Source organism: Arctopsyche grandis, chromosome 3 (genome assembly GCF_051622035.1).
Source record: "Arctopsyche grandis isolate Sample6627 chromosome 3, ASM5162203v2, whole genome shotgun sequence".
NCBI classification, from domain to species: Eukaryota; Metazoa; Arthropoda; class Insecta; order Trichoptera; family Hydropsychidae; genus Arctopsyche; species Arctopsyche grandis.
This window is the reverse complement of record NC_135357.1, coordinates 795,271-819,155: the sequence shown is the minus strand read 5'-3', so window position 1 is coordinate 819,155 and position 23,885 is coordinate 795,271. Positions and strand designations below refer to the sequence as shown.

The 23,885-nt window shown below is 40.7% G+C and overlaps 2 protein-coding genes and 2 long non-coding RNA genes across 5 annotated transcripts in view; 2 read left to right on the top strand and 2 right to left on the bottom strand.

Annotated features, from left to right (window-relative positions):
- Nucleotides 1–22,185, top strand: part of LOC143910004 (uncharacterized) — an 805,996-nt gene extending 783,811 nt beyond the window's left edge. Inside the window, exon 4 of one of the 2 annotated variants that reach the window (XR_013260425.1) lies at nt 21,124–22,185. This is a non-coding gene — a long non-coding RNA (uncharacterized LOC143910004). Of the gene's footprint in view, nt 1–21,114 lie in introns of both variants that reach the window. The other variant, XR_013260426.1, reaches the window with a different exon arrangement.
- On the bottom strand, nt 1,077–3,130 carry LOC143923206 (uncharacterized). Its single transcript, XR_013261709.1, has 4 exons — nt 2,822–3,130; nt 2,638–2,727; nt 2,383–2,556; nt 1,077–2,269 (listed from the first exon to the last, which is right to left on the bottom strand). It is a non-coding gene; the product is annotated as an uncharacterized LOC143923206 (long non-coding RNA).
- Nucleotides 5,636–17,330, top strand: LOC143910074 (uncharacterized). Its single transcript, XM_077428431.1, has 3 exons — nt 5,636–5,720; nt 6,590–11,398; nt 16,338–17,330. The coding sequence occupies exons 1-3, from the start codon at nt 5,718–5,720 to the stop codon at nt 17,328–17,330; spliced, it is 5,805 nt and encodes a 1,934-aa protein (XP_077284557.1). The 5' UTR covers nt 5,636–5,717.
- Nucleotides 17,348–20,820, bottom strand: LOC143923304 (glutathione S-transferase C-terminal domain-containing protein homolog). The gene has a single exon (XM_077446919.1). It carries the CDS (start codon nt 20,568–20,570, stop codon nt 18,654–18,656), a length of 1,917 nt encoding a protein of 638 aa, XP_077303045.1. The 5' UTR covers nt 20,571–20,820; the 3' UTR covers nt 17,348–18,653.
- Nucleotides 22,186–23,885: the final 1,700 nt, after the last annotated feature.

Sequence of the window (23,885 nt, the reverse complement as noted above, 5' to 3'; positions counted from 1 at the left end):
CGTGGACAGAAGATGTTTGTTTGCAATTAATTGAATTATATCAAAGTAATCCAACGATATGGGACCCAAAACATGAGGATTACTATAAAACCAGAAGAGATTCTTGAGGTACATCGGCAGCCGTTTCGGATTATCCTATACATCCTATGAAGATGCTTGTAGGTGTCAGCATCTGCTTCCACTTGTCAAAAGAAGGGAAATAGCCGACATCTCAACAATTTTGAACATCCTTAACGGCTCGATCGACTGTCCTCAATTATTGAGCAGACTATCGTTGGGTATGCCAAATAGAATGAGCTCCTTTACGTGCCTAATATATTTTCTAATTATGGAAGAAGCTCATTCATCTGGCGTGCAAGCTCCACCGTCAACACACTAATTTCTACAATTTCTATGTTTAACACCGTAGTTTAATACTTACCGTATTAAATTACGTAGTTTAATACTTATGTTATATTTCTATGTTTAGCAAATGCGAGCTAGGCAAGGCGGAGGTGAAATTCCTAGGCCATCATGTCACGAAAGACGGAATCAAACCGTCCCCGGAAAAGGTAGCAGCCATTAGAAGCTACCCCAAACCTCAAACAGTCCAGGACTTTAGGAGATTTCTAGCCATGGTCAATTTCTACAGGAAATTCATTCTCCACGCGACGGAGAACCAAAGGCTGATGAATGACGTCCGAAAAGATTCTAAGAAGAACGACAAAACCCCAGTAGTCTGGACCGCAAATTTCCTAATAACTTTAAGAAGAGAGTGATTTAATAACCTCCAAGTCCTTGATAACATAAAAAAAGCTTACATATCTTATTTAGAGCAAAGCTGACCGCATACGGAAGTCATTACGACGAATCGTATACAGATAAAAGACGACGATCGAATTGAAACAAATCAGATTACCCTGATCGACACCAACGTTACACCGAGTCTCCGAATTTCTCCGAGACTATGAGAGTGTACGTTTAATCTAAAATATATCTTACCAATCTATAAACAAAGTGATATTTTATTAAGAAAAAATAAGTGTTTATCTGGTTTGTTCGTATCGATCTGCTCGTGAATCAAATATCGTTTTTTTGTATCGCCAGTCCGTCAGGACATAACAAGGGATTTGTCCTGCGGGTACGTTCGTGCAAGAGAGTTCTAAAAATTGGCGTAATATTTATAAGTGACGCATCAATTGAAAGCGCAAAAACCAAACTTTTTAAAAGTAATTTGGAAAATTGTTTGAAAACTTGAAGTTTGCCATGAGAGACACCCTTTTTGTGTCAATTCAACGTGACTTCGTTAAAGTTTCCGACATTTCTAGATACGTGTTAATGTATATCATGGAATAAATACAAACCAGAGTAACAGAAAACAACAACAAAAAAAATAAATAAGATGGCACCGTAAATTATAGTGCTATCAGTGAATAATAACAATATGTAAAAAAAAAAGTATGAATTATCTTAAAAACTGTAACGAATTAGTACAAAAGTAATGACCTTTTCTATTACCTCCTAAAAGATTTGTACAATCTGCAGTGTACATTTGTGCTTTATCCCCTTATAAAAGTGTACAAGGGAAACTTTCTGAAGAAATTATATATATATATAACAAATATCACACTTATGAGGCTTCACCCCAATATGAACATTCTCGCACACAAAAGGTTCATGAGAAAACAATCATGAACAAAAGTTACATCTCGTTTTCAAATGCCTTGTAAGTAAGATATTTTTGAGCGAATGATTTTAAACAAATGTTACATTTGTTCTCTACCTCACTATGAACACTCATGTGTGCAACGAGGAAAGATTTTGCATTGAATATTTTAATCAAATGCCACAAATGCATGCTACGAATATACATATGTATGTATAATGAGGTAATATTATGATTTGAAAGATTTTAAACAAATATATTAAACTTCAACGGTTTTTCTTCAGACTGGCATCTCGTATGATTCATAGCGTGATGTTTTAGAGAGAATAATTTTAAACAAACGTTACAATTGTGTGCCGTTTCACCGAGTACAGACTTTGTATTGTAAGATTTTAAACAATCATCACATTTGAACGATTTTCTCCAGAGTAGTGTTTCGTACGTATCATTTGGTAATTTTTTTCAAATGAATGTTACATTTGTTTGACTTTAAACGTTAACATTCGTTTACCTTGTAAATGACTAAAGAAATGTCACATATATACAGATTTTTTTCGCCTGCATTACGTCTTCACATTTCAGGTTGTCGTTATTGTTGTCCGAAGTAATTTTCCCTCCGCAAATCTACATACAAAATAAGCAAAACGATATACAATTTTACAGTGTGGTTAGATATCATTTTACACGTGTTTTTATGTACCATTGAGTTTGTTTGGAATCGTATCATATTTACTTACCACGCCATTGTTTGGTGAACTAGAAATGTAGCAAATCAACATCTGACTCGTCTTTCCATATAGAATCTTCCGGCTCGACGTCCAAATTGTCATCACTCCGAGAAGACAATTACAGATTGTTGACACACGAAAGACATATCATATCATATCTGGCAAATGGTCACATTTCCTAACCTACAAATGAGAAAGGCATTGTGAGATAGTGTGGACTAACGAGTTAGTAAAGTTGAAGGCAAAGGGTCAAGTATAACTGACGGTAGGTCCAAACGCCGTGGATGAGGATCGTCACGGATGGAGACGAATCGCAGAGCAGAGGCAAAGTCTGCACTCCGCTGCTGTGGAGGTCTGGAAAGTGGGGATTGAAGTTGAGTCGTAGTTGTGTATGTGATACAGACTAATTAGTCATTGTATACACTTTTAAATCCAATCAAATGCTCACCGTATACAGAGGATGTGGAAACATTGTCCAGTTAGCGTGGACGCGGCCATTCGGCTTTTGTACAAATCTTTAGTGTACAAGCACAACGGCGCGAGCGTCGCCATATTGAAAATAGAAATTGAAAAAGTATCGTCTGTCGTCTGTCGTCTGTCGTCTGTAGAGGTACGACGATGTCCTCGTGTCCGGAGCCGGTGTCGTCGTCAGCTGACAGCAGATGGGCTGGATGAGGGCGGGTGCGGATCAGAGACGATCAGCTCGATCACTCGGCATTCGGCATTCGGCAACGGTCGCAACGGAACGGTTTCGATCGGGTTCGGAGATACCAACTTTCGTGGGTAGTAACGCCACGAACACCGACCATCACACACTCGAACTCTGAACAGTAGGAGCAGTTAGCAGTTAGCAGTTAACACGTTGTAGAGATATAGCACGACTTGTGATATCACCTATTTCCCTCATCGAACCTAATCTGTACAAATGACATCATTGCGTCCTCTTCTCGTACACGATAGTTAGCCGTGGCTGAAATCCTTCGTCCAGCTTACCCATAAAGGCGATTCGACTCGCTCCAGATACGCAATCACGGAGTACACGGGAAATTCCAAGGAGCTACGCAACTACGCATCAAACATCGAACACAAAGGAAGACCTCGACCCCGTCGGAATCTTCCAGAACGTGATCTCACCAGCCCAGCTATGCGTTGCTCAAGCAACACATTTATAAACCAGTGCATCGTCCCCAGATGCCAGTGAGCTTCAGGAACTCGACCTAGCTCGTTCCAGTGAATCCTTTACCTACTTCGCTGTACATACAAATACACCTATATTAATCGAGTAATAAAGATCCTCTTCAAAATTCAACTGAATTTCCATAGGCTGGGAAGCGGTCCAAAACCTTCAACCCCCCTATAACGTTCTCTTTTTTAACCCTCCCTCATGTGGTGTTCAAACCTATACACACCCTATATTTTTTGTATTCCTAGATTCTTGGTTTTTTAACAAATAATTATAAAAATCTTCACATGTCATGTTTTTTAAGTTGTATTGAGTAAGAATTAAAGATTTAACTGACTGCACACTTAGTCTATTCCTCTCTTTGCTCCACTGAGTATTAATCAGTGAAAAAACTCTTTCCACATTTGCGTTATATGCGCTTATACAAAAATAAAACTCGCAGATCTTGAGCAGTTCTGAGAAACATTCAATGTTTTAACACTTTTGAAGTAGATTATCCACTGCTCGTGCAACTTCAAATCATAATATGCTTCATCTTCATCTGATTTTGATTTAAGAAATGAAATCAAGTTACAAAATTGATCGTGTAGCTTAACATCGGCAATCTCTACTCCTTTTTTCGCCTCCCGCCAGTCCCGCCCGATGTTTAGCAAAAAAGAGGACTTACAGTAGGTAAGGGAGGACGGGAGGACAAAACATGGAAAAGAAGGACATGTCCTCCCTTTGGATACCATCTGGCAACCCTAATCCCAACTCGCAGGAAGGTGACCGAACTCGACCATGTCGTATAGCGAGCAGCCACATCACTCCCCCCCCCCCCCAGCACCAGCCATACAAAAATTACAAAAAGAAAACAAAATTACAAAAGGAAAAAAATATATTGTTGCCGTGGGCCATCCACCGTGTGGTTTTGTAAAGCCCTGAATGGTCTGTCCATTCGAGGGCGATGACGCTGCGAGCAGGACGGTAGGTCGTCCGGTGGTCGTGGCGATGTGATGCTGCGCCGGCGTCCGAGCATGTCGGTTGGTGGGGCGGCGGGGGTGGCAGGGGCATCGATATGTTTGATGAGGGTACTCCGAGCTGGACGGTGAGTCGTTGTGGCTCGAGGAGGTGTTGTGGCATCTGCGCCCGTCCCGGCGTGAGGACACTCGAGGAGGCGGGCGGGGCCTGATGAGAAGAATGATGGCGCTGCAATGGTGTGTCTCCTGTGATGAATGCTGTGGTGCTAGATGGCCTGTTCTATGTGTACTGGATTGTGCATGACTCCGTCTCCACCTTTCAAGATCGCCACCTCACTCGCTCCCCCATTTATATGCAGTGGCGGCCCGTTCCTATACACTGCGGCGCTGACGTTGACGTCGTGGCTGGACTCACTAGTTGTAGGTAGGTAACCATTATCTGCTCGGTTGTTGTTGTTGTGCTGCGACAAAGACGGGCGGATAGCTTACCCAGCCGAGTTGGTCCCAACTCGCAGGAAGGTGACCGAACTCGACCATGTCGTATAGCGAGCCGCCATAATTTAAAGGTGGTAGCGATATTTAAAGGCGGTAGCGGCTTGCATGTTTTGTTGATCGATGAATCAATGCGAGAGAAAGAGGAATCTATGTTTTCGTAAGTTATTGTTTTTGTCGCTTTTGCCGCGTGGCTATTACTAGTCAGTTTCTCAAATATTCAGTCGCGCGCTTGTTACGAAATTTTACCAAGTCATTGTGACCTTCATTGCGTACAACAAATCCTGAAAGTTCCATCGTAATCGGTTCAGTGGTTTAGGAGCCTATTCGAGACAGACAGACAGACATTCATTTTAAAAATAGATGGAAAAAAATCAATTATAGATAATCGATTGAAAATATATCTATAGAAAAGTCAAAGATCTGATTTGGGGGGGGGGGTTTGACTTGCATGAAATTTGACAACCCTATGTATATAGAAGTTTTTTCTTGATCCGTTATTATATTCGTACATTTTGTTGGAAATTATATGTATGATCCCATTTCAATTAGAATCGAATCTACATACATTTCCGACATTGAAATTACGGTTCGCCACCACTGGACCAGGGCGTGAATCATTCATGATAACAGACGGATGTTTAATTTTGTCTTCGGCAGTCGTTGCGTTGAACTATCTGGCTATTGACGTCATCCTCTGATTTCACCCAATGGTAAATTTTCCTATTGAGGCACTACATTTATTTACATATATGCATACGTATATTGCCATTTTTCGATATAATGATAGGTGACTTATGTATGTATCAGTGGCGTGCGCTGAAATTCTCTCTCTTTTTGTCGTACAGCCTTACTTAATGTGCACGAACGGGATACAAGAGGAACAGCCTGTTCCTCTTGTATCCCGTTCGTGTTTTTTTTTGCGCAGGGGGCGCAGCCAGATGGGGCCCCGCCGGGGGCACACCCCCATCTGGCTGCGCTTCTTATACATATAAATACGTATATTGCCATTTTTCGATATAATGATAGGTGACTTATGTATGTATGTATCTCAGTATCTATGTACATACATATATACATATCTCGGGAACTTTTCTATATGCCACTGCTCGCTAAACGTTATATCGTCAATGCGCTATAAAAAGTAGCAATAAAAACCTTGAACCTTTCAGAGCATTGCGCAGGTAAGTTTGGCATCGACAAGTATTTGTTGAAAATTGAAAATTGTAAAACTGGGTGCACCGCGAGTTCTTTTAGTTGTCTCACATCACTGGGTGAGACAACTAAAAGTTTCTAAATCTTGTGCCCAGATGACCGTAGCCCAGATGTCGCGTACCGTATAAGTTTAAACGATTTAGCTTTTTATTAGTTTTTTTCATTTTCAAATTTGACAATTTGAGATCGCTTTCCATAGAAAGATGTATGTATGTTATATATTTTATCCCAGACATAATTTTTCTACGATATTTACTTGAGAACAAATGCAACTTGACTATTTTTTTAAAAGCCTCTTCTGAGTTTCATTTATAAATGAGGATCACAATGATAACTTTTAAATTCGTAAATTTTATTTTTATTTCAGTCAATACTCCAACGCAATACCACCATGGCCTCAAACGTTGCAGAAGTTTCTTGTTGTGAAGCAAAGGATTGTAAACTTGATTTGAACAAGCCATATGAGTTATATGATCGCCTTTCACATTTTGTCATTTATTTTGTTAACGATATGGAAGCAACGTTGAAAGCCCATCATGATATTATTGAGGGTCGCCTTAGAAATTCTGGCGAAATTCCCAAAACCATTGAAGCAATACTGGGTGCTGCATTGGGACTTGTGAGATTTAGTGGAGGAGCAAAGATAGTGACTAAGCCTATGGAAAGGTATTGTCTGTGGGGTAAAAATAATTCTTCCTGTAAATATGAGGGTATTGTTTATTTTTTTCATAAAAACAAGACCGAAATGAGAAAGCTATTTGTGGAAATTGCAATTCAAGTGTTCTCTAGCTTCGAATTCCAATTCATGGGGGTTACTTCAAGTCGTGGACCTCGGGGGGCCATGAAAAGGCTTGCTCAAGATGGAGTTCAACGATTTCTGAATTTCATCATAGAACAAAAAGAGAAAACTGATAATGATTCTTTCGAAATAAAAATAGAAGCTAAAAATATCGTGTATGGAAAATCCAAGGAAGGATTGGATTTTCTTCCTTCCGAAGTTCGATTATGTAATATTCCAACCAACTATATTCCAGATATTCCATATGTTAAGAAAAAGTCACCGGGCTATGAAATCGAATATAAAAACGACAATTTAGAAAAAAATTGGAATACGTCGAGTTTGTATGAGAAAGCTGGGATCGTTATAAAGGATAGTGGAAAATTACGATTTTTCAAAAGGCCAAAATCAGATTGCGGAAAATATTTTTTCCGTCGACCATTTAATGGGGAAAACTGGACGGAAGAGTTCAATAGCACAATAACAGCTAAGGATTTAGGAATAAATATAATTAGATATAATGAAGAACCTGTGGACTATTTACAACATCTTGAAAAACTATTAAATAAAATAAACAACTGTGATGGTAATTATTTGGAAAAGAGAACCTTTGAAATAACTGAGAGATTATTGAAATGCTTTGAAGGCTTACAAATCATAAACATCGAAAATCAGAAATACTGTGAAGAAACAATAGGCGTATTGAAAAACAACTGTGATACAATTAAAAAGCAATTGCAAACATCAGAACAGGCAGTCAAAAGTGAAATTCAAAAAACTGAGAAGAATTTAATAACTACGGTTCAACAGGAAGCTGATAAAACGAATCACTTATTGATAAAAGAGTTCGAATCACTGAAAAAAAACAAAAAAATCGACAGAAAACAAATTACATTTGGATTACTTGCTCCAGCCAAATCATTCACTGGACGAACGAAAGAAATACAAAAAATACACACGGCACTGATTGAAAATCGAAGGACAACAATAGTTTCCCAATCAGCTGCGATAACTGGACTGGGTGGTATTGGAAAAACCGAACTGGCTCTAAAATATGCAGCTTTGTATTCTCAATTTTATCATAATATTGTGATGATCAAGTCAGAAAAGGTAGAAAATATCATCAAATCTTTTGAATCCCTGGCTAAAGAGTTGCGAATTCCAACAAAAACAGAGATAAAAGAAACTAATAGCGAGCTCGGTGTGAAGAAAGGGAAAAAACGAGATCGAGACATTTACGAAATAGTTCAAGACATCTACAGATACATAGAGAAGGATCAACGAAAATCATTAGTAATATTAGATAATGTCGAAGATTACAAAGACGTCAAAGATTTCATCTTCAAAGGGGGGCCAAGAAATAGAAATATTTACACTTTGATAACTTCGAGACGAAGAGATTGGAATCTAGGACAATATGGAGACTTTGAAATTATTTTATTGGAGGTTTTTTCTGAAAAAGATTCCATTGACTACGTGAACAACGAGCTAGAACAAGAAAACCAAGAGGATGTAAAAAAGTTGATTGAGGCATTAGGTAGACTTCCGTTAGTCCTCAAACAGAGCATTGGTTACATACAGCGGAGAAATAAAAAATCTGGAAAATGGGGTAAAAATACAAGATTTACGATTGCAGAATACTTGATTTTATTTAAAGAACAACAAGATTTAATATTAAAATCGGGTCACGATGAAACCTACGCTGTTTACGATAAAACTTTAATGACGACATGGCAAATATCTCTGGAACGAATAGAAAAAGATCCAAATTTCGGTGATCTTGCTCTGAAACTCTTTTATATTATGGCCTACATGTCACCTGAAGGCATCCAAGTTGAAAAAATGTTTTCCAGAATGGAAAAGGATATTGAAAAAATAAGAGAGGCAACAGAATTGCTGGACGACTACTCATTAATCGATCTAATTGACGGCAAAGTGAATGTGCATCGTCTTATTCAGAAAGTAACTAGACTGAATATAAGGATAAGCCGAATTGAAGAAAACGTACTGAGAGAAGCGTTAGATTTATTAAACGCAACACATTTTGAGGAGCATGCGGTGTGCGTCTGGGAATACTCCAGTGAATATCCTCAAATAATTAAGGACTACTACAGCAAATCAAATTATGGCGAAAAGGAAAACAGTCCATTGCATTTATTGGCAGCGTATCGCAATGACTGCAAAACAATAGAAACCATATGGAAACATGAGAAGGATCTCGATGTTGATTGTACAAATCATTGGTCTGAGACACCTCTTTTGAAAGCAGCTGAAAATGGCAACGAAAAAGTCGTTGAGTTTTTTGTTGAGAAGGGAGCAGATTTAAAACGGAATAGGGGTTTACTTTATATTGCAGCCGCTAACGGTCACGACAAAGTAGTTCAATATTTGTACAGTAAAGACAGGACATTTGCCAATTATAAAGATAAGACGTTTATAGATTACAGAAATATGAAAGAAGAAACACCATTAGATGTTGCAGTTTTAAATGGCTATCCAAAAGTTGTCAGTGTATTAAAGCCCAATGACAATGACGAATTAATATTTCATGCGAAATTGAGAGAAGCAATTGTTCAAAAAAAACCAACAGTGTACGAAGATTTAATAGAAGATATCGGTCAAAAGAATCCTCAGTACTTACTATTAAAATTGGGTGAAAATGAAGAAACAATTTTACATTTCGCCGTTAAAAATGATTATTTTAAGTTGATAGAAATTCTGATGAAGGTTAAAATTAATATGGATATTTTCGACATAAATTATGAAAGACCAATTAATTATGCCATATTTGATGAAAATATAAATGCAATTCAATTATTGTTGGAAAAATGTTCTAACATCAACCTTGCTAATAACGAAGGAAAAACTCTAATGCATTTCGCAGCGAAATGTGTAAATGACAATGTGTGTAAATTGATTTTGGCGAAGGAACCAAATATCGAAATTGCCGATAAAAAAGGAAAAACTCCTCTGCATTATGCAGCGACGTGTGAAAATGATAATGTGTGTAAAATGATATTGGCGAAGGGCCCAAATATCGACATTGTGGATAGTGAAGGAAAAACTCCACTTCACTATGCAGCGATGTGCAAAAATGATAATGTCTGTAAAATGATATTGGCGAAAGGCCCAAATATCACAGTTCCCGATATTGAAGGAAAAACACCTCTTCATTACGCAGCGACTTGTGTAAATGATAACGTGTTTAAAATGATTTTGGCGAAAGCCACAAATATCGATATTGTCGACAAAAAAGGGAAAACTCCTCTTCATTATGCAGCGACGTGTGTAAACGATAATGTGTGTAAAGTGATTTTGGCAAAAGACCCCAATGTCGATGTTGCTGATTTAGAGGGAAAAACTCCTCTTCATTATGCAGCAACATGTGTAAATGATAATGTGTTTAAAATGATATTAGCAAAGAGTACAAATTTCGGAGGTGTCGATATGGAAGGAAAAACTCCACTTCATTATGCAGCGACGTGTGTAAATGATAATGTGTGTAAAATGATTTTGGCAAAAAGCCCAAATATCGAAGTTGTCGACAATGAAGGAAAAACTCCACTTCATTACGCAGCGGCGTCTTTAAATGAAAAAGTGTTTAAAATGATTTTGGCAAAAAGCGCAAATATCAATCCTGTGGATAATGTAAGAAGAACTCCACTTCATTATGCAGTGATACATAATAATGAAAAGTTCTGCGAAATGATTTTAACAGAGGACTCAAACATTGAAATTGCCGATAAATATGGAAACACTCCACTTCATTACGCAGCGATACATGGAAATAATAATATAGGTAAAATGATTTTAGCAAGAAGCCCAAATATCGACATTGTGGATAATGAAGGAAAAACTCCACTTCATTATGCAGTGACGCGTGATAATGAGACGTTTTGCGAAATGGTCTTGGCAAAGGACCCAAATATCGAAGTAACCGATAAAAAGGGAAAAACTCCTCTTCACTATGCAGCAAGTCGCGAAAATGATAATGTGCTTACAATGATTTTGGCAAAGGGCCCGAATATCGAAATTACCGATAATGAAGGAAGAACTCCACTTCATTATGCAGTGGTTTACGCAAATGATAATGTATGTCAACTGATATTGGCAAAAGACCCAAATATCGAAGCTGTCGATAAATACGGAAAAACTCCTCTTCATTACGCGGCGACGTGTTTAAATTATAACATATGTAAAATGATTTTGGCAAAGAGCGAAAATTTCGAAATTGCCGATAATGACGGTAAAACTGCACTTCATTATGCAGCGACGTGTCAAAAAGAAAATGTATTCAAAAGTATCTTATCAATGAGCCCGAATATCGATATTGCTGATAAAAGTGGCAAAACTCCACTTCATTATGCAGTGATGTGTGAATATAATAACTTGTGTAAAGTAATTTTGGCAAAGGATCCAAATATCGACATTGTGGATAAAGAAGGAAACACTCCACTTCATTATGCAGCTTCGTGCGTAAATGACCATGTCTGCAAAATGATTTAACAAATATTTAACAAAAAAAATGTCGGTGATTTGTCAAAGGGTTTTTTTTTCTTTCGTCGAAATAAAATTAATAATCACACATTATCCGATAAAGTTTACCTCTGAGATGGATTTAATTATTTGATTTATTTCGATGAGAGAAACAATTGAAGACATTATCCGATAAAATTTACCTCTGAAATGATTTAATTAATTTATTTATTTCGACGAGAGAAACAATTGAAGACTAAAAAAATTTCGTTTGATAAACCGACAACGTGTCGGGTTGGGACCATCACTCGGTCACCCATACTAACACATGATATATTCTCAGTAACTGCGCATTACGGGGAAGTAAAAATAATAATTCTTTGATTTTTTTTTCGATCTTAGTGCGTATCTACGTAAGTCAAAACATCTTCGACAAACAAAAGTCGAGGATTACCTGTATGTGATTGTTGATGATCTAATTTTAGGTCAATCTCGAAAATTTATTTAAATTGGGCATGTTCTGTTTTAACTTTCAATATTTTATTTTAAATTTAATATATTGATTATAATTTTATTTTGATATTTGAATTTAATTTTAATATAATAATAATATTTTTAATTTTGATATTTGATTTCAATTTTTAAATTTAATTTTTATTTCGATATTTTGTACGCTAATGGTTTTATCCTGCTGGTTAAAACGTTGGACCAAAATCGTCGTTGGTTTGGTCCGTACGCAGCATGAGACGTCGCGTTCCTGCGACCGTTATTATTGGTCTTCGAGGATTATCTTCAGACTAAGTGCAAGTCGGCTAAACAATGGATGGACTTAGCGGACGGTAACGGCACCCAGCCACTTCCCACTAGAATTCTCAGAACTGACTGCGCGAGACCGTAAGATCGCATATCTGGTACGTGACTATAACAATAAGTAAACAAACGTGTCGAGGAAGATACCCTGAGCGACCTGTCCTTTATAAGGAGGTACTTAGACCATATCAAGGCACTCTGGACGGAGCACTAGCAATGCGTGTATCACCAATAAATGCCGTGAAGCGACTTTGGCCTTTTATTTGGATCCTCCACCCACCCAGTACCTTACCACCCACCACCAACAATACCTTAGATAAAAATGATTTGCTAGTTAACTGCTTATTGTTTAAGTTTTTTTGACAAACAGACAATCAAGCAGTCAGTGACCGATAATATACTGATCATCTGTTCACTGACCAAATAAATACACAAAAGCCACATGTTGACTATCGCTAGACAGTTGTCTTATTTCGCGACTGACCTTCAATTTTAAAGTGTAAAAAAAATCAGCCGTTTCAAGTTGTTATTACAATTAATAAAAATTCCAACGATTGATTTAAAATATGCTCATTATTGAAATATTAATCTAATCTATAATTTGGAAAGAGACTTTGTATGTATGTAAATATCCTTGGTCGTCGTCTTCGTCGTCTTCGTCGTCGTCGTCGTCGTCCGTAGATCGGTGACGTCATCGAACACGTGATTCGATTTTTTTTTTTTTTTCGATCCATGGGCGCCGATTTTTTTTTTCGTTTCAATGGATTCACCCCCGCGGGGGCGCAAGGCGAGTAGTTTCATGGGGCCCCGCCAGGGGCGCCACAAGGGGCGCAGCCCCGTGGGGCTCAAAAGGGGGCGCCACAAGGGGCGCAGCCCCGTGGGGCTCAAAAGGGGGCGCCACAAGGGGCGCAGCCCCGTGGGGCCCCGAAGGGGGCCCGGGGGGCCCAGCCTCATGGGGCGCAGCCCCATGGGGCTCAAAAGGGGGCGCCACAAGGGGCGCAGCCCCGTGAAGCCCCGAAGGGGGCGCGGGGGGCCCAGCCTCATGGGGCGCAGCCCCATGGGGCTCAAAAGGGGGCGCCACAAGGGGCGCAGCCCCGTGGGGCCCCGAAGGGGGCCCGGGGGGCCCAGCCTCATGGGGCGCAGCCCCATGAGGCTCAAAAGGGGGCGCCACAAGGGGCGCAGCCCCGTGGGGCCCCGAAGGGGGCCCGGGGGCCCAGCCTCATGGGGCGCAGCCCCGTGGGGCCCCGAAGGGGGCCCGGGGGCCCAGCCTCATGGGGCGCAGCCCCATGGGGCTCAAAAGGGGGCGCCACAAGGGGCGCAGCCCCGTGGGGCCCCGAAGGGGGCCCGGGGGGCCCAGCCTCATGGGGCGCAAGCCCTAATAGGCATTAACTAAGGGGGGCGAAGCCCTAGACGGCAATTAATCATGGGGGCGCGGAGGGGCGAAGCCCTAAAAGGCAACTGATCATGGGGGCGAAGCCTTAGACGGCATTTAATCATGGGGGCGCGGAGGGGCGAAGCCCTAAAAGGCATTAACTAAGGGGGGCGAAGCCCTAAACGGCAATTAATCTTGGGGGCGCGGGGGGCGAAGCCCTAAAAGGCAACTGATCATGGGGGCGAAGCCTTAGACGGCATTTAATCATGGGGGCGCGGAGGGGCGAAGCCCTAAAAGGCATTAACTAAGGGGGGCGAAGCCCTAAACGGCAATTTATCTTGGGGGCGCGGGGGGCGAAGCCCTAAAAGGCAACTGATCATGGGGGCGAAGCCTTAGACGGCATTTAATCATGGGGGCGCGGAGGGGCGAAGCCCTAAAAGGCATTAACTAAGGGGGGCGAAGCCCTAAACGGCAATTAATCTTGGGGGCGTGGGGGGCGAAGCCCTAAAAGGCATTAACTAAGGGGGGCGCGGGGGGCGAAGCCCTAAAAGGCATTAACTAAGGGGGGCGAAGCCCTAAACGGCAATTAATCTTGGGGGCGCGGGGGGCGAAGCCCTAAAAGGCATTAACTAGGGGGGGCGAAGCCCTAGACGGCATTTAATCATGGGGGTGCGGAGGGGCGAAGCCCTAAAAGGCATTAACTAAGGGGGGCGAAGCCCTAAACGGCAATTGCTCATGGGGCGTGGAGGGGCGAAGCCCTAGAAGGCAAAGGCTCAGGGGGGCGCCGAGGGCGAAGCCCTAGAAGGCAAAAAAAAATTTTGATTTTTTTTTTTGATTTTTTAAAATTTTTTTTTTTAATTTTTTTTTTATTTTTTTTTTATTTTTTTTTTTATTTTTTTTTTTTATTTTTTTTTTATTTTTTTTTTTAATTTTTAAATTTTTTTTTAATTTTTTTTTTTTTTTAATTAAATTAGCTTAGTCATGTTTAAGCGGTTTATATTATAAACACTGAGCGAAGCCGGGTAATACAGCTAGTATACTATAAATAAATCTAGATAAGATAATAGATGCGAGTGTTTCGACAAGTTTAATATTTGCCTATTTATTTTAAACCTAATATAATTAAAATAACATATTCTATAACTAGTACATTTACGATAGATGGCGTTGCTTTAATAATCACCAAAAATTGATATTGTTCAAATCAGAAGCTGAAAATCAGCGGCCCGCAGGCTGCGTGCAGTTTACACGTGATTGAACAAACTTAGTTAATATAACATACAAATGTACTAAAACATGTGAATAATAAATCAATAAGAATTTTATGTACTTATAAACATGTCGTGATGCAATTTGACACTAATTAACCAAACCAAAAAAAAAAAGAATTATGTGAAGATTAAGTATAAGTCCAGTGTAGTAATAAAGTATAAAGTTTGACTCGTTATTAATATTTCGAGTCATTAAAAGTCAGCAACCATTACAAATAGGATCAGCCAACTCATTGTGTCGTGTTGTGAATAAAAGCCTTATCCGTTAAAGCAAATAAATAACTCGTCGCTGAGCAACAACTACGTCAGACAAATTGCTGAAAACACTTTCTGCCAATCTCTCTGTCAGTGTCTAAATTTAGATAATTGAAGCTCTATTACTAAGACTAAAAGTTATATAAAAGCCCTCAAGTTTGAGAAGTCACTAAACTCTGGTTAAAATTATTCATTTGTCTATTATATTCCAATATTATCATTTGATTTGACCGGAAAATTTTTATTTTAAATAAAATCAATTAATTTTTTTATAAATGGAGCATTCTACCTACATACGAAGTGAAGTGTTAGAATTCTTTAAAATAACAATAAAATGTATTGTAGGAATATAGCACGACTTGTGCTATTACGAATCAAAACCAGTGATCTCATCATCGATCCTGTACAAACATGCATAACACAAGGGCAACGTCCCCTTTGACCATTCCAGAAGAAAGAGTTCATCGCTGGATCGTAAAACGAACGAAACCCAACAGTGATGTCATCAGGCAACTGCAACACATGTCCTAAAAGACATTTACGCGTGGCGCTGACCCCATAGCTATAAACCAGACGTGTACCGAAGACACGTGCCTCGAAAACAGGTCAACACATGTCCTGGAAACGAAGACAAAGCATCTGCACACGACACGCTTCAAGCCAGAACGTATATAAAGCGACGCAACAGCTCCCAACACCAGAGTGAACCTCTGGAGTTCAACCAGCTCACTTCTCCGAAGCTCAACCTCTTCGTACATACAATAACCATTGTACCAATTGAACAAAAATAAACGACCCTCTTCCAAACTACACAACATGTGTTTCGTTAGGCCGGGATACCGTCAACATACCTTTCCTGCCTTACAGTATCAATGTCTATTCCAAAATCAACTGAACGATACAAAGCTATTTTAAAAAGACATCTTCAATCTTACAAAACACTTTTGGCTCCCAGTTGGACATCACTGTATTACGTCACCGTGACACAGAAAAAGAAATGTTATTTGCATTACAACAACAATTTTTAGCGTCAATAACTCAATCATTCAAACATTCATTCAATAAGTTTCGGCAGACAAATGCAATATGTACAGTGCATAAATTTTCGAATGGTCACACCGTGATATAAATAATCGTCTAATATTAGTTGTAGCAAATTTACATCTTACATTATCTAAATATTATCGTCGATATGTGGTCTCAGATCAATGATGAAATTTCCTCGCTCACACGTCCAGCATCTAAAAACGTGCCATCTCTGCAAACGATTATGTCCGGAGCCAAGGAAGCACTGTTGAGTCCCGGCCCGATTCTTTTAGTCAACATCCATCGTCAATGTAAACAGGTATACCCAAAACACTATTCAGGCATCACCTTGCTGTTAAACAAAAACATCAACGATCAAGTCAAGTACAACTTCAACTTAAACCTGAACCCGCTGGAGCCGTACCACTCTCCGTACAACGCATACGTCGGCCGGGAGCTGGAGAGATACTCGACGGATCAGAACCAAGCCGGCTACAGCAACATAACACTCGAACAGTCGATATCCGAGGAATTGAAGTGCTCAGTTTCAGGACACGTGCAGCACGTCAACGCCGGCACCGTCGACTGCGTCTTTGACTACTCCGGAAAGAACTTCACAACCTCGGCTTCAATTTCCAATATAAACGCATCGAAGACAGAAGTCATACTGCAACACCTGCACGAGATCAATAAAAAAGTATCAATCGGGGCAGAGTTGGGCTTGCAAACGGCGAACATCACCTCGATCGACTCGAAGCGGGCTTCAATAGTCGGCCGGTACTGCGAAGACAACCTCGGTGTAGTGTCCGGAACGCTGAACAACCGAGGACTCCAGGTGTGTCTGTTCAAGAAGATCAAACCACAATTGAAGATCGCGACTGTTTTGGACGTGTGTTTCGAGACAAAGCACCTGATAGGGTCGCTCGCGTGCCAAATTATCGAAAAGGACGTATGTCTTCGGACGTCTGTCGACACCGACGGTTACGTAGCATTGAATTTGACCAATAACAGCCTTTACGAAAGGGACAATATTGTTGTTAAGCCGAATATAAGCCTTCTGTGCAACTCCTTAGACCCCAAGTCCGTCAAGTTTGGAGTCGGTTTTGAGGTATTTGTTTGAATAAAATGTTTGCATATACAAAATGTGTTTTTTTTTATTATTGTACAATACAAATTCATAACATTGACAAAAGGGTAAAATTTAATTCAATTATTTACATCCATTATAAAATATTTACACAATATAAAAATTGCTAGTTGCTTAAGACTACATATTTGTAAAAATCCATTAACTGCACGAATTTATTTATTTTTACTTTTCCAACCTTTATAAATATTTTGCTTTAAAAAAATTAATGGATTTTTTGTTGCATGCTTATCATAATATTTACATATATACAAAATTGAAAATGCATTTATTTACTGTGGAGGGGTTAATATATCATACTCAATAATTAATTCGACCAAATCCCGGAAAAGAAACATTAAATTAAAATTACAAATTTTTATTCAAAATAGGCACGTTTTATGTTCAATATATAATTAAGAAAAATTACTAAAATAAAATTTGCAATAGGAACATGTTATTGTGGAACATATGTATATTTAAAAATACAAAAAATTTCATTTAGAAACTATCTTTGATCAAAAAGATTTGAAATAAAAGTTTATTTGGCTTTTGCTGACGCAAATTTTCAATATTCAATACTTCCAATATTTTGCTAAGCGTCACGTTTCAGCATTATTTTTATTGTTATTAAAATACAATTCCAAATAACCATTTGTACTGACGACAGTTTATTGTTTGGGAAGTTTTATTCGTGAGTCGTTGATATTTGACAGTCGATTTCCTGCGTTCCTCGTAAATTATAATATTTTATAGTCAGTATTATTAATCCTTCGGGTAGAAAAATTAAGTTGAATATAAAATGTTTAATAGGTTCAAAGAAAGCCAGCTATTGAACCAAAGTGGCGCCCTTTGGCTACTGCGCCCCTAGACACGTGCCTAGTCTGCTGCCCCTTTGAGCCGGCCCTGTATGTACATATATGTCTTTCTATAGTATTTGAAGTTGCGATTACGTCTACTAACTCTCTTTTAATTTGATATTTGAAACAATTTAAAATAAAACTTATAATCAAAATTTATTTACAAATTATTGAGAATTTGGTCTCGGCAGGTCTCAGTTAATGGTACCGTCGCCGTAAGTATTATAAAATACACATTGTACTTTGATTAACCCTTTGAATGCTGACCAACACCAACAGTGAAGAAGATGTAAGGTCTTTTGTTTATTTTCTATTGTTGCAAGATATATTACAGTCTAAACACACCTTTACAAAACTCGAAATCCTCGGAGGTTTTGGGTTTATTTATCTAGGGTTTGTTTGGATTAGCTACAATTTTTATACCTGCATTCGATTGGATTGAATTGGACTCAAAGGGTTAAACGCGAACGCCGACGAGTAGCATATTTTTGGGCGTGCAATTCTTCGGCTCCAACTGCGACAAGACCACGGAATATCCGTTGCTCATAGCATGCTGGGCCCTGTCCGAGTCTATTATCGTCATACACCTGACTCCGCGCTCCTCCATCGGATGGTTGACGTGGGTCTGATCGGCCGAGTGTCCGATGCACATGTACGAGTCGATCGGCACGTCGCTGAAGACGGCGCTGCGCGGATACTGCAACCTGTCCGTAGTGTGCAGGGATCCGTAGCAGCACGGACACACCACGAAGGTCGCCTTTCGCTCTATGCACTTGTCCAGCACCAGGTCGGTGGAGACGCCGCAAGCGTGAAGCGCCACCCCGATGTCGAACGGACCGGTGAAAAAATCCAGATTACACTGGACGAAAGTCACGTTCGTCAAGGACAGAGCTTCCACGCGGACTTGAGCCCTACTCAAAGACTGCTCCTTGTTTTCCAACAACACTATCTGACAAGACGGTAGCAAATATGCCAAGAGTATACCTAAATGGCCTCCGCCGCTGCAAAAGTCTACTATTCGATTGCCGTCTTTGGCTATGTTCAACACGGCCGTCGCTAAATTTTCCAACTGTTGAGTCTTCCTCTCGACTCTATCCGCCGGCAAGTGACCTCCGAAAGGATTAGCGGCGTCCGGAACGGACGACCAATCGATCTTCGACTGTCTTTTCGTCTTACACAAGTCAATCTCTAAACCTTGCTTGATGAATCCCAAAGCAGTCTCGACGTCTTTGGTGAAAACCCTCTTTTTAGATCTGTCCCGACTGGGATCGCACTTATAAAGGCTACAATTTTCAACATCGGGCATTAAATATTCAACACTGTCGGATATTATAAATTCGTCTTTAAAAGTTAGCCGGCACACGTCGCTCAAGAAGTCGTCGAGCTTCTCGAACCGAGGCCGCGATCGAAGATTTCGAAACCACCTGACGGTCTCGGGCAGATGAGCAGAAAGTCTATCTATATTCAGTATGTGAAAAATCAAATAAAAGCAAGGGTATAATAAGACGTCGGCTAGCGTCAAGTGCGGTCCTTCGGCGAACTCGTGGTCCAATCCCAAGTCTTTCAGCGGGGTGGAGCTTTCGATGAGGACGGCCTTCTTAGACTTCCACTTTCTGTTTTTGCCGATTCGAGACGCTTCCGCGACCGGTTGGGACGCGTCTCCTCTCTGGTCGAGTGCGGCCTGATTGTGCTGCATCCGGCGAGCGAATTTGTAAACGTTGTGTATGCGCAGAGGTTGCGTCAGGTGGCGTTCGAATCTGGCCAAAGTGTGCGGAATGTGAAAGGAGGTGTGGGTGTGGTCGGATCGGAGAGCGGACGAGTCGGTGGCGGTGCGGACGAGCAGCTCCGTGGTCTCCACCATTTCCACTTCGCAGAATTTGGTCCAGACGGAGGTTTCGTTGGGCGCGTGGAGGCAGCTGCCGCGGAAGCCGAGCAGACCTTGCGGGTGGTGCGGCGGCGACTCGAACACGGCGGCCGAAGCCTTGGCCAGGCGACGCGCGGCCGCACTCAAGCCTCCGCTCAGGTGTTGCACTCGCATTCGCACTTGCACTTGCGAGTCACCGGTAGGATTCGCACTCGCACTCGCACTCGCACTCGACTGTCGCACTGCCGGCAGCCGACACTCCACGTAGTGCGAGCCATCACCGTCCAGGGCGTCGGGAAGTCGCATCCACAGGCGGCCGTTTCCCGCCGGATGCGTCTCCAGCCTCGTCGTGGTCGTCGTCGTCGTGGTGGTGGTGGTGGTGGGAGCGCTCGTTTGCATCTCCACGTAGGAACGCACGCACGCCATCACCGCCGTCTCCACGGGGCATCTCAGGAGACGAGGTTCGGCCTCGGAAGACGACCGCTCGTTCACCTCCACGCTCAGCTCCATCTTCCCGGTCCGAATCCGAATCCGAATTCGTAACCTCCAAACGTCAAACTCGCATACGTCAAAATCAAACCCGACCTAACACCGATATATATGGCCATGCACACCAAAGCCGATAAAAGGTCTGTTCATACTTAACAGCACTGCACGGCTTCAGCACTGCACGATTCCATTTAAAATATGTCATTTTATTACATTTTTATTAATATCTACCTACACGTCGCGGTCACGTCACGCTTACATCACTTTGGCCGAGTGCAAGGCAAAATCGGCTCACTTATACAATACAGGCCATGACGATACGGTGCAATATTGCTTACGTCGTATTGTCGAGTACTTACAATATTTTATTTTATTTATTTATTTGGAAAATTTACAGTTTATTAAGTTACATAGATTGATAGTAAAAAAATATAATTATGTTAAGTAAACCATTAATAATTTTCACATATAGGTAAAAAAAAGAAAAGCTTAAACATTTAAAATAAGAAACAAAAATGATAATAGAGTAAGATAGTTAAAGAAAACAAAAAGAAAAAAAAAATAGAAATAACAGTATTATGGAGGATGAACGAATGAGACGACTGGCATGTTAATGCACGTGTTTATTATATGACAGCTGAAGACAGAGTGAGTAGTAGCTCTCCGAACCCAGCCGAGTTGGTTCCCACTCGCAGGAAGGCAACCAAACTCGACCATGTCGTATAAGCGAGCCGCCACATCACTCCCCCCCCAGCATCAGCGATACCAAAATTACAAAGAAACCAATTTTACAAAAGAAAAAAATTATTGTTACACAAAGAGAAAAAAATTATTACGTGGGGAGAAAAAAAAATTGTTGACGTGGGTCATCCGCTGTGTACATAGGTGTACCGCCCTGAATGGTCGGTAGATTCGAGGGCGGTGACGTCGCGAGCAGGACGGTGGGTGGTCCGATGGTCGCGCCGATGCGATGCGATGCTGCGGCGGCGCCGCTCTTCCGAGGCTGATGTCGGTTGGTGGGGCGGCGGGGGCGGCAGGGGCATCGATGTGGTTGATGATACTCCGAGCTGGACTGTGAGTCGTTGTGGCTCGTGGAGTTGTTGTAGCGCTACCGCCCGTCTCGGCGTGACGACGCTCGTGGGGACGGACGGGGCCTTGATGATGATGATGATGATGATGGTGCTGAGGTGGTGTATGTCTTGTGGTGCTGGATGACCGTTCTATGTGTAGTGGATCGCGCATGACTCCACATCCAGCTGTCAAGATCGTCGTCTCATTCGCTCCCCCATTTTTTAAAAGCACCTGTCGTCGACGTTGTGGCTGGACGTCGGTAGGTAGGTAGGTAGGTAGGTAGCCGTGTCTGCTCGTTTATTGTCACCCGCGGGCCGCGACGCGCTCTGTTGATGGCGATGGGGGCGCGGCGGGTAGCTTCTCCCGCCTGACTCGGCGAGGCAGGGATGAGCGGCATGTTGAAATTGATCGAGGCTGCGTGGCTCGATGTCGGGGGTCACCAGTATGGAGGATGAACGAATGAGACGACTGGCATGTTAATGCACGTGTTTATTATATGACAGCTGAAGACAGAGTGAGTAGTAGCTCTCCGAACCCAGCCGAGTTGGTTCCCACTCGCAGGAAGGCAACCAAACTCGACCATGTCGTATAAGCGAGCCGCCACAGTATAATAAAAATATCAAAATAATAAGAATAATAATATGATAAAAATTATGAAATAATAAAAAATATATAATATACAACAAAAAACAAAAACACAAAATAAATACATCAAAGTAAAAATTCATAATCACAATCGTAAATTTTCAATAAAATTAATCATCGAAAAACAAATTTGCAATAATTACTCTAGCTTGTAAAGCATTAATATTAAATAAGTCAAACATAGAAATTGTTAAAATTAGTGTGTTGATGGTGGAGCTTGCACGCCAGATGAATGAGCTTCTTCAATAATTAGAAAAAGTATTAGGTATGTAAAGGAGCTCATTACATCTAGTCATTCTATTTGGTACACGCAATGATAGTCTGCTCAATAATTGAGGACAGTCGATCGATATGCATGAATGCATATTTATTTTATTTTTATTTTATTTTATTTTTATTTTACATATATACCAGGAAGGCCTTACAGGTAAATCCCAATGCGCCTTCCTGGCCAATTACAAATACAAATGCAGCATTTTTATTATAAGTCGTTGAATTGCGAGACACTGAAAAAACTCGCAAATTAACGAGACATCTATGAATTGTACATAAATTTTTATTGTACATCAATCAAATTTCAAATAATGGTGACATAGTAGGTAGGAAGGATTTTTAGCCAATTTTTTTTTCCGGGAACCGTTTCAACAATGAAATCAGAGAAAATTGGCAAACTCTGATAGGAAACGATCAACCTGGAGTCACAAGTCCAGGTCTGACCAACAGCATACTCTGAAAAATTCATTTTCATTCAGGGATTGAACCCGGCACCTTCGTGACGGTAAGCAGAAGCTTAACGTCCGAGCTATGCTGCTGGCTGAATGCATACACGTGCATTCGTAGCTACGCGTCAGAATACAAGTCAGCAAAAATGTTTCGGCGTTTATCGAACGAAAAATTATGTATAATCGCGTTTTTGTTGGTAGAAGAAGCTCAAGAAGGCAATAAAAAAGCACGGAGGCGTTTTGATGTGCATCCCATGTTAAAAAATAGAAAAACCGAAGGACAGTTTTGGACACTGTATAAAGAGCTTGTGGATGATGGATAAATTTTTTTTAAATATTTCCGTAAAAAAATTAAATTTTTTAAAATATTTTTGAAATATTTGCGCCAAAACCATGTCGAAAGATTGAACAGCTGTCAATTGTCACTATCGATAATTGGTCCAAAACAGCCAAGCGGCAGACTCATGACACGTAATTTGCGTGTATATTTCCACGATGGCCAAAAAAACGGATACGATACGTTGACGGATGTTGCTGTAAGGTATGAACAGGAAATGTCGGGTACTGATGTAAGCCTGCCGTGGCGTAAACGTGACGGTTGGTATGAATATACCCATACAAAATGTACTAAAGAATACTTTTCGTCCGGCCGGATACCTGCTGAAGTCGGTACGTGCTGACTAGGTATGAACAGACCTAAACACGACTCAAAATCAAATATACTTTTACCTAAACTGGCCAGACGTTCCAGATTGAGCGAGACTCTCCTGCATTGAACATCGTCACGGAAAGTGTACAGCATTTGGACATGTAACATGTTCGCGGAAACACGAAAGCTGTTGGTTCTCTTACCTTGCATATGTATGTAACGGAGAAAGTTACATATTTGAAATGTGGT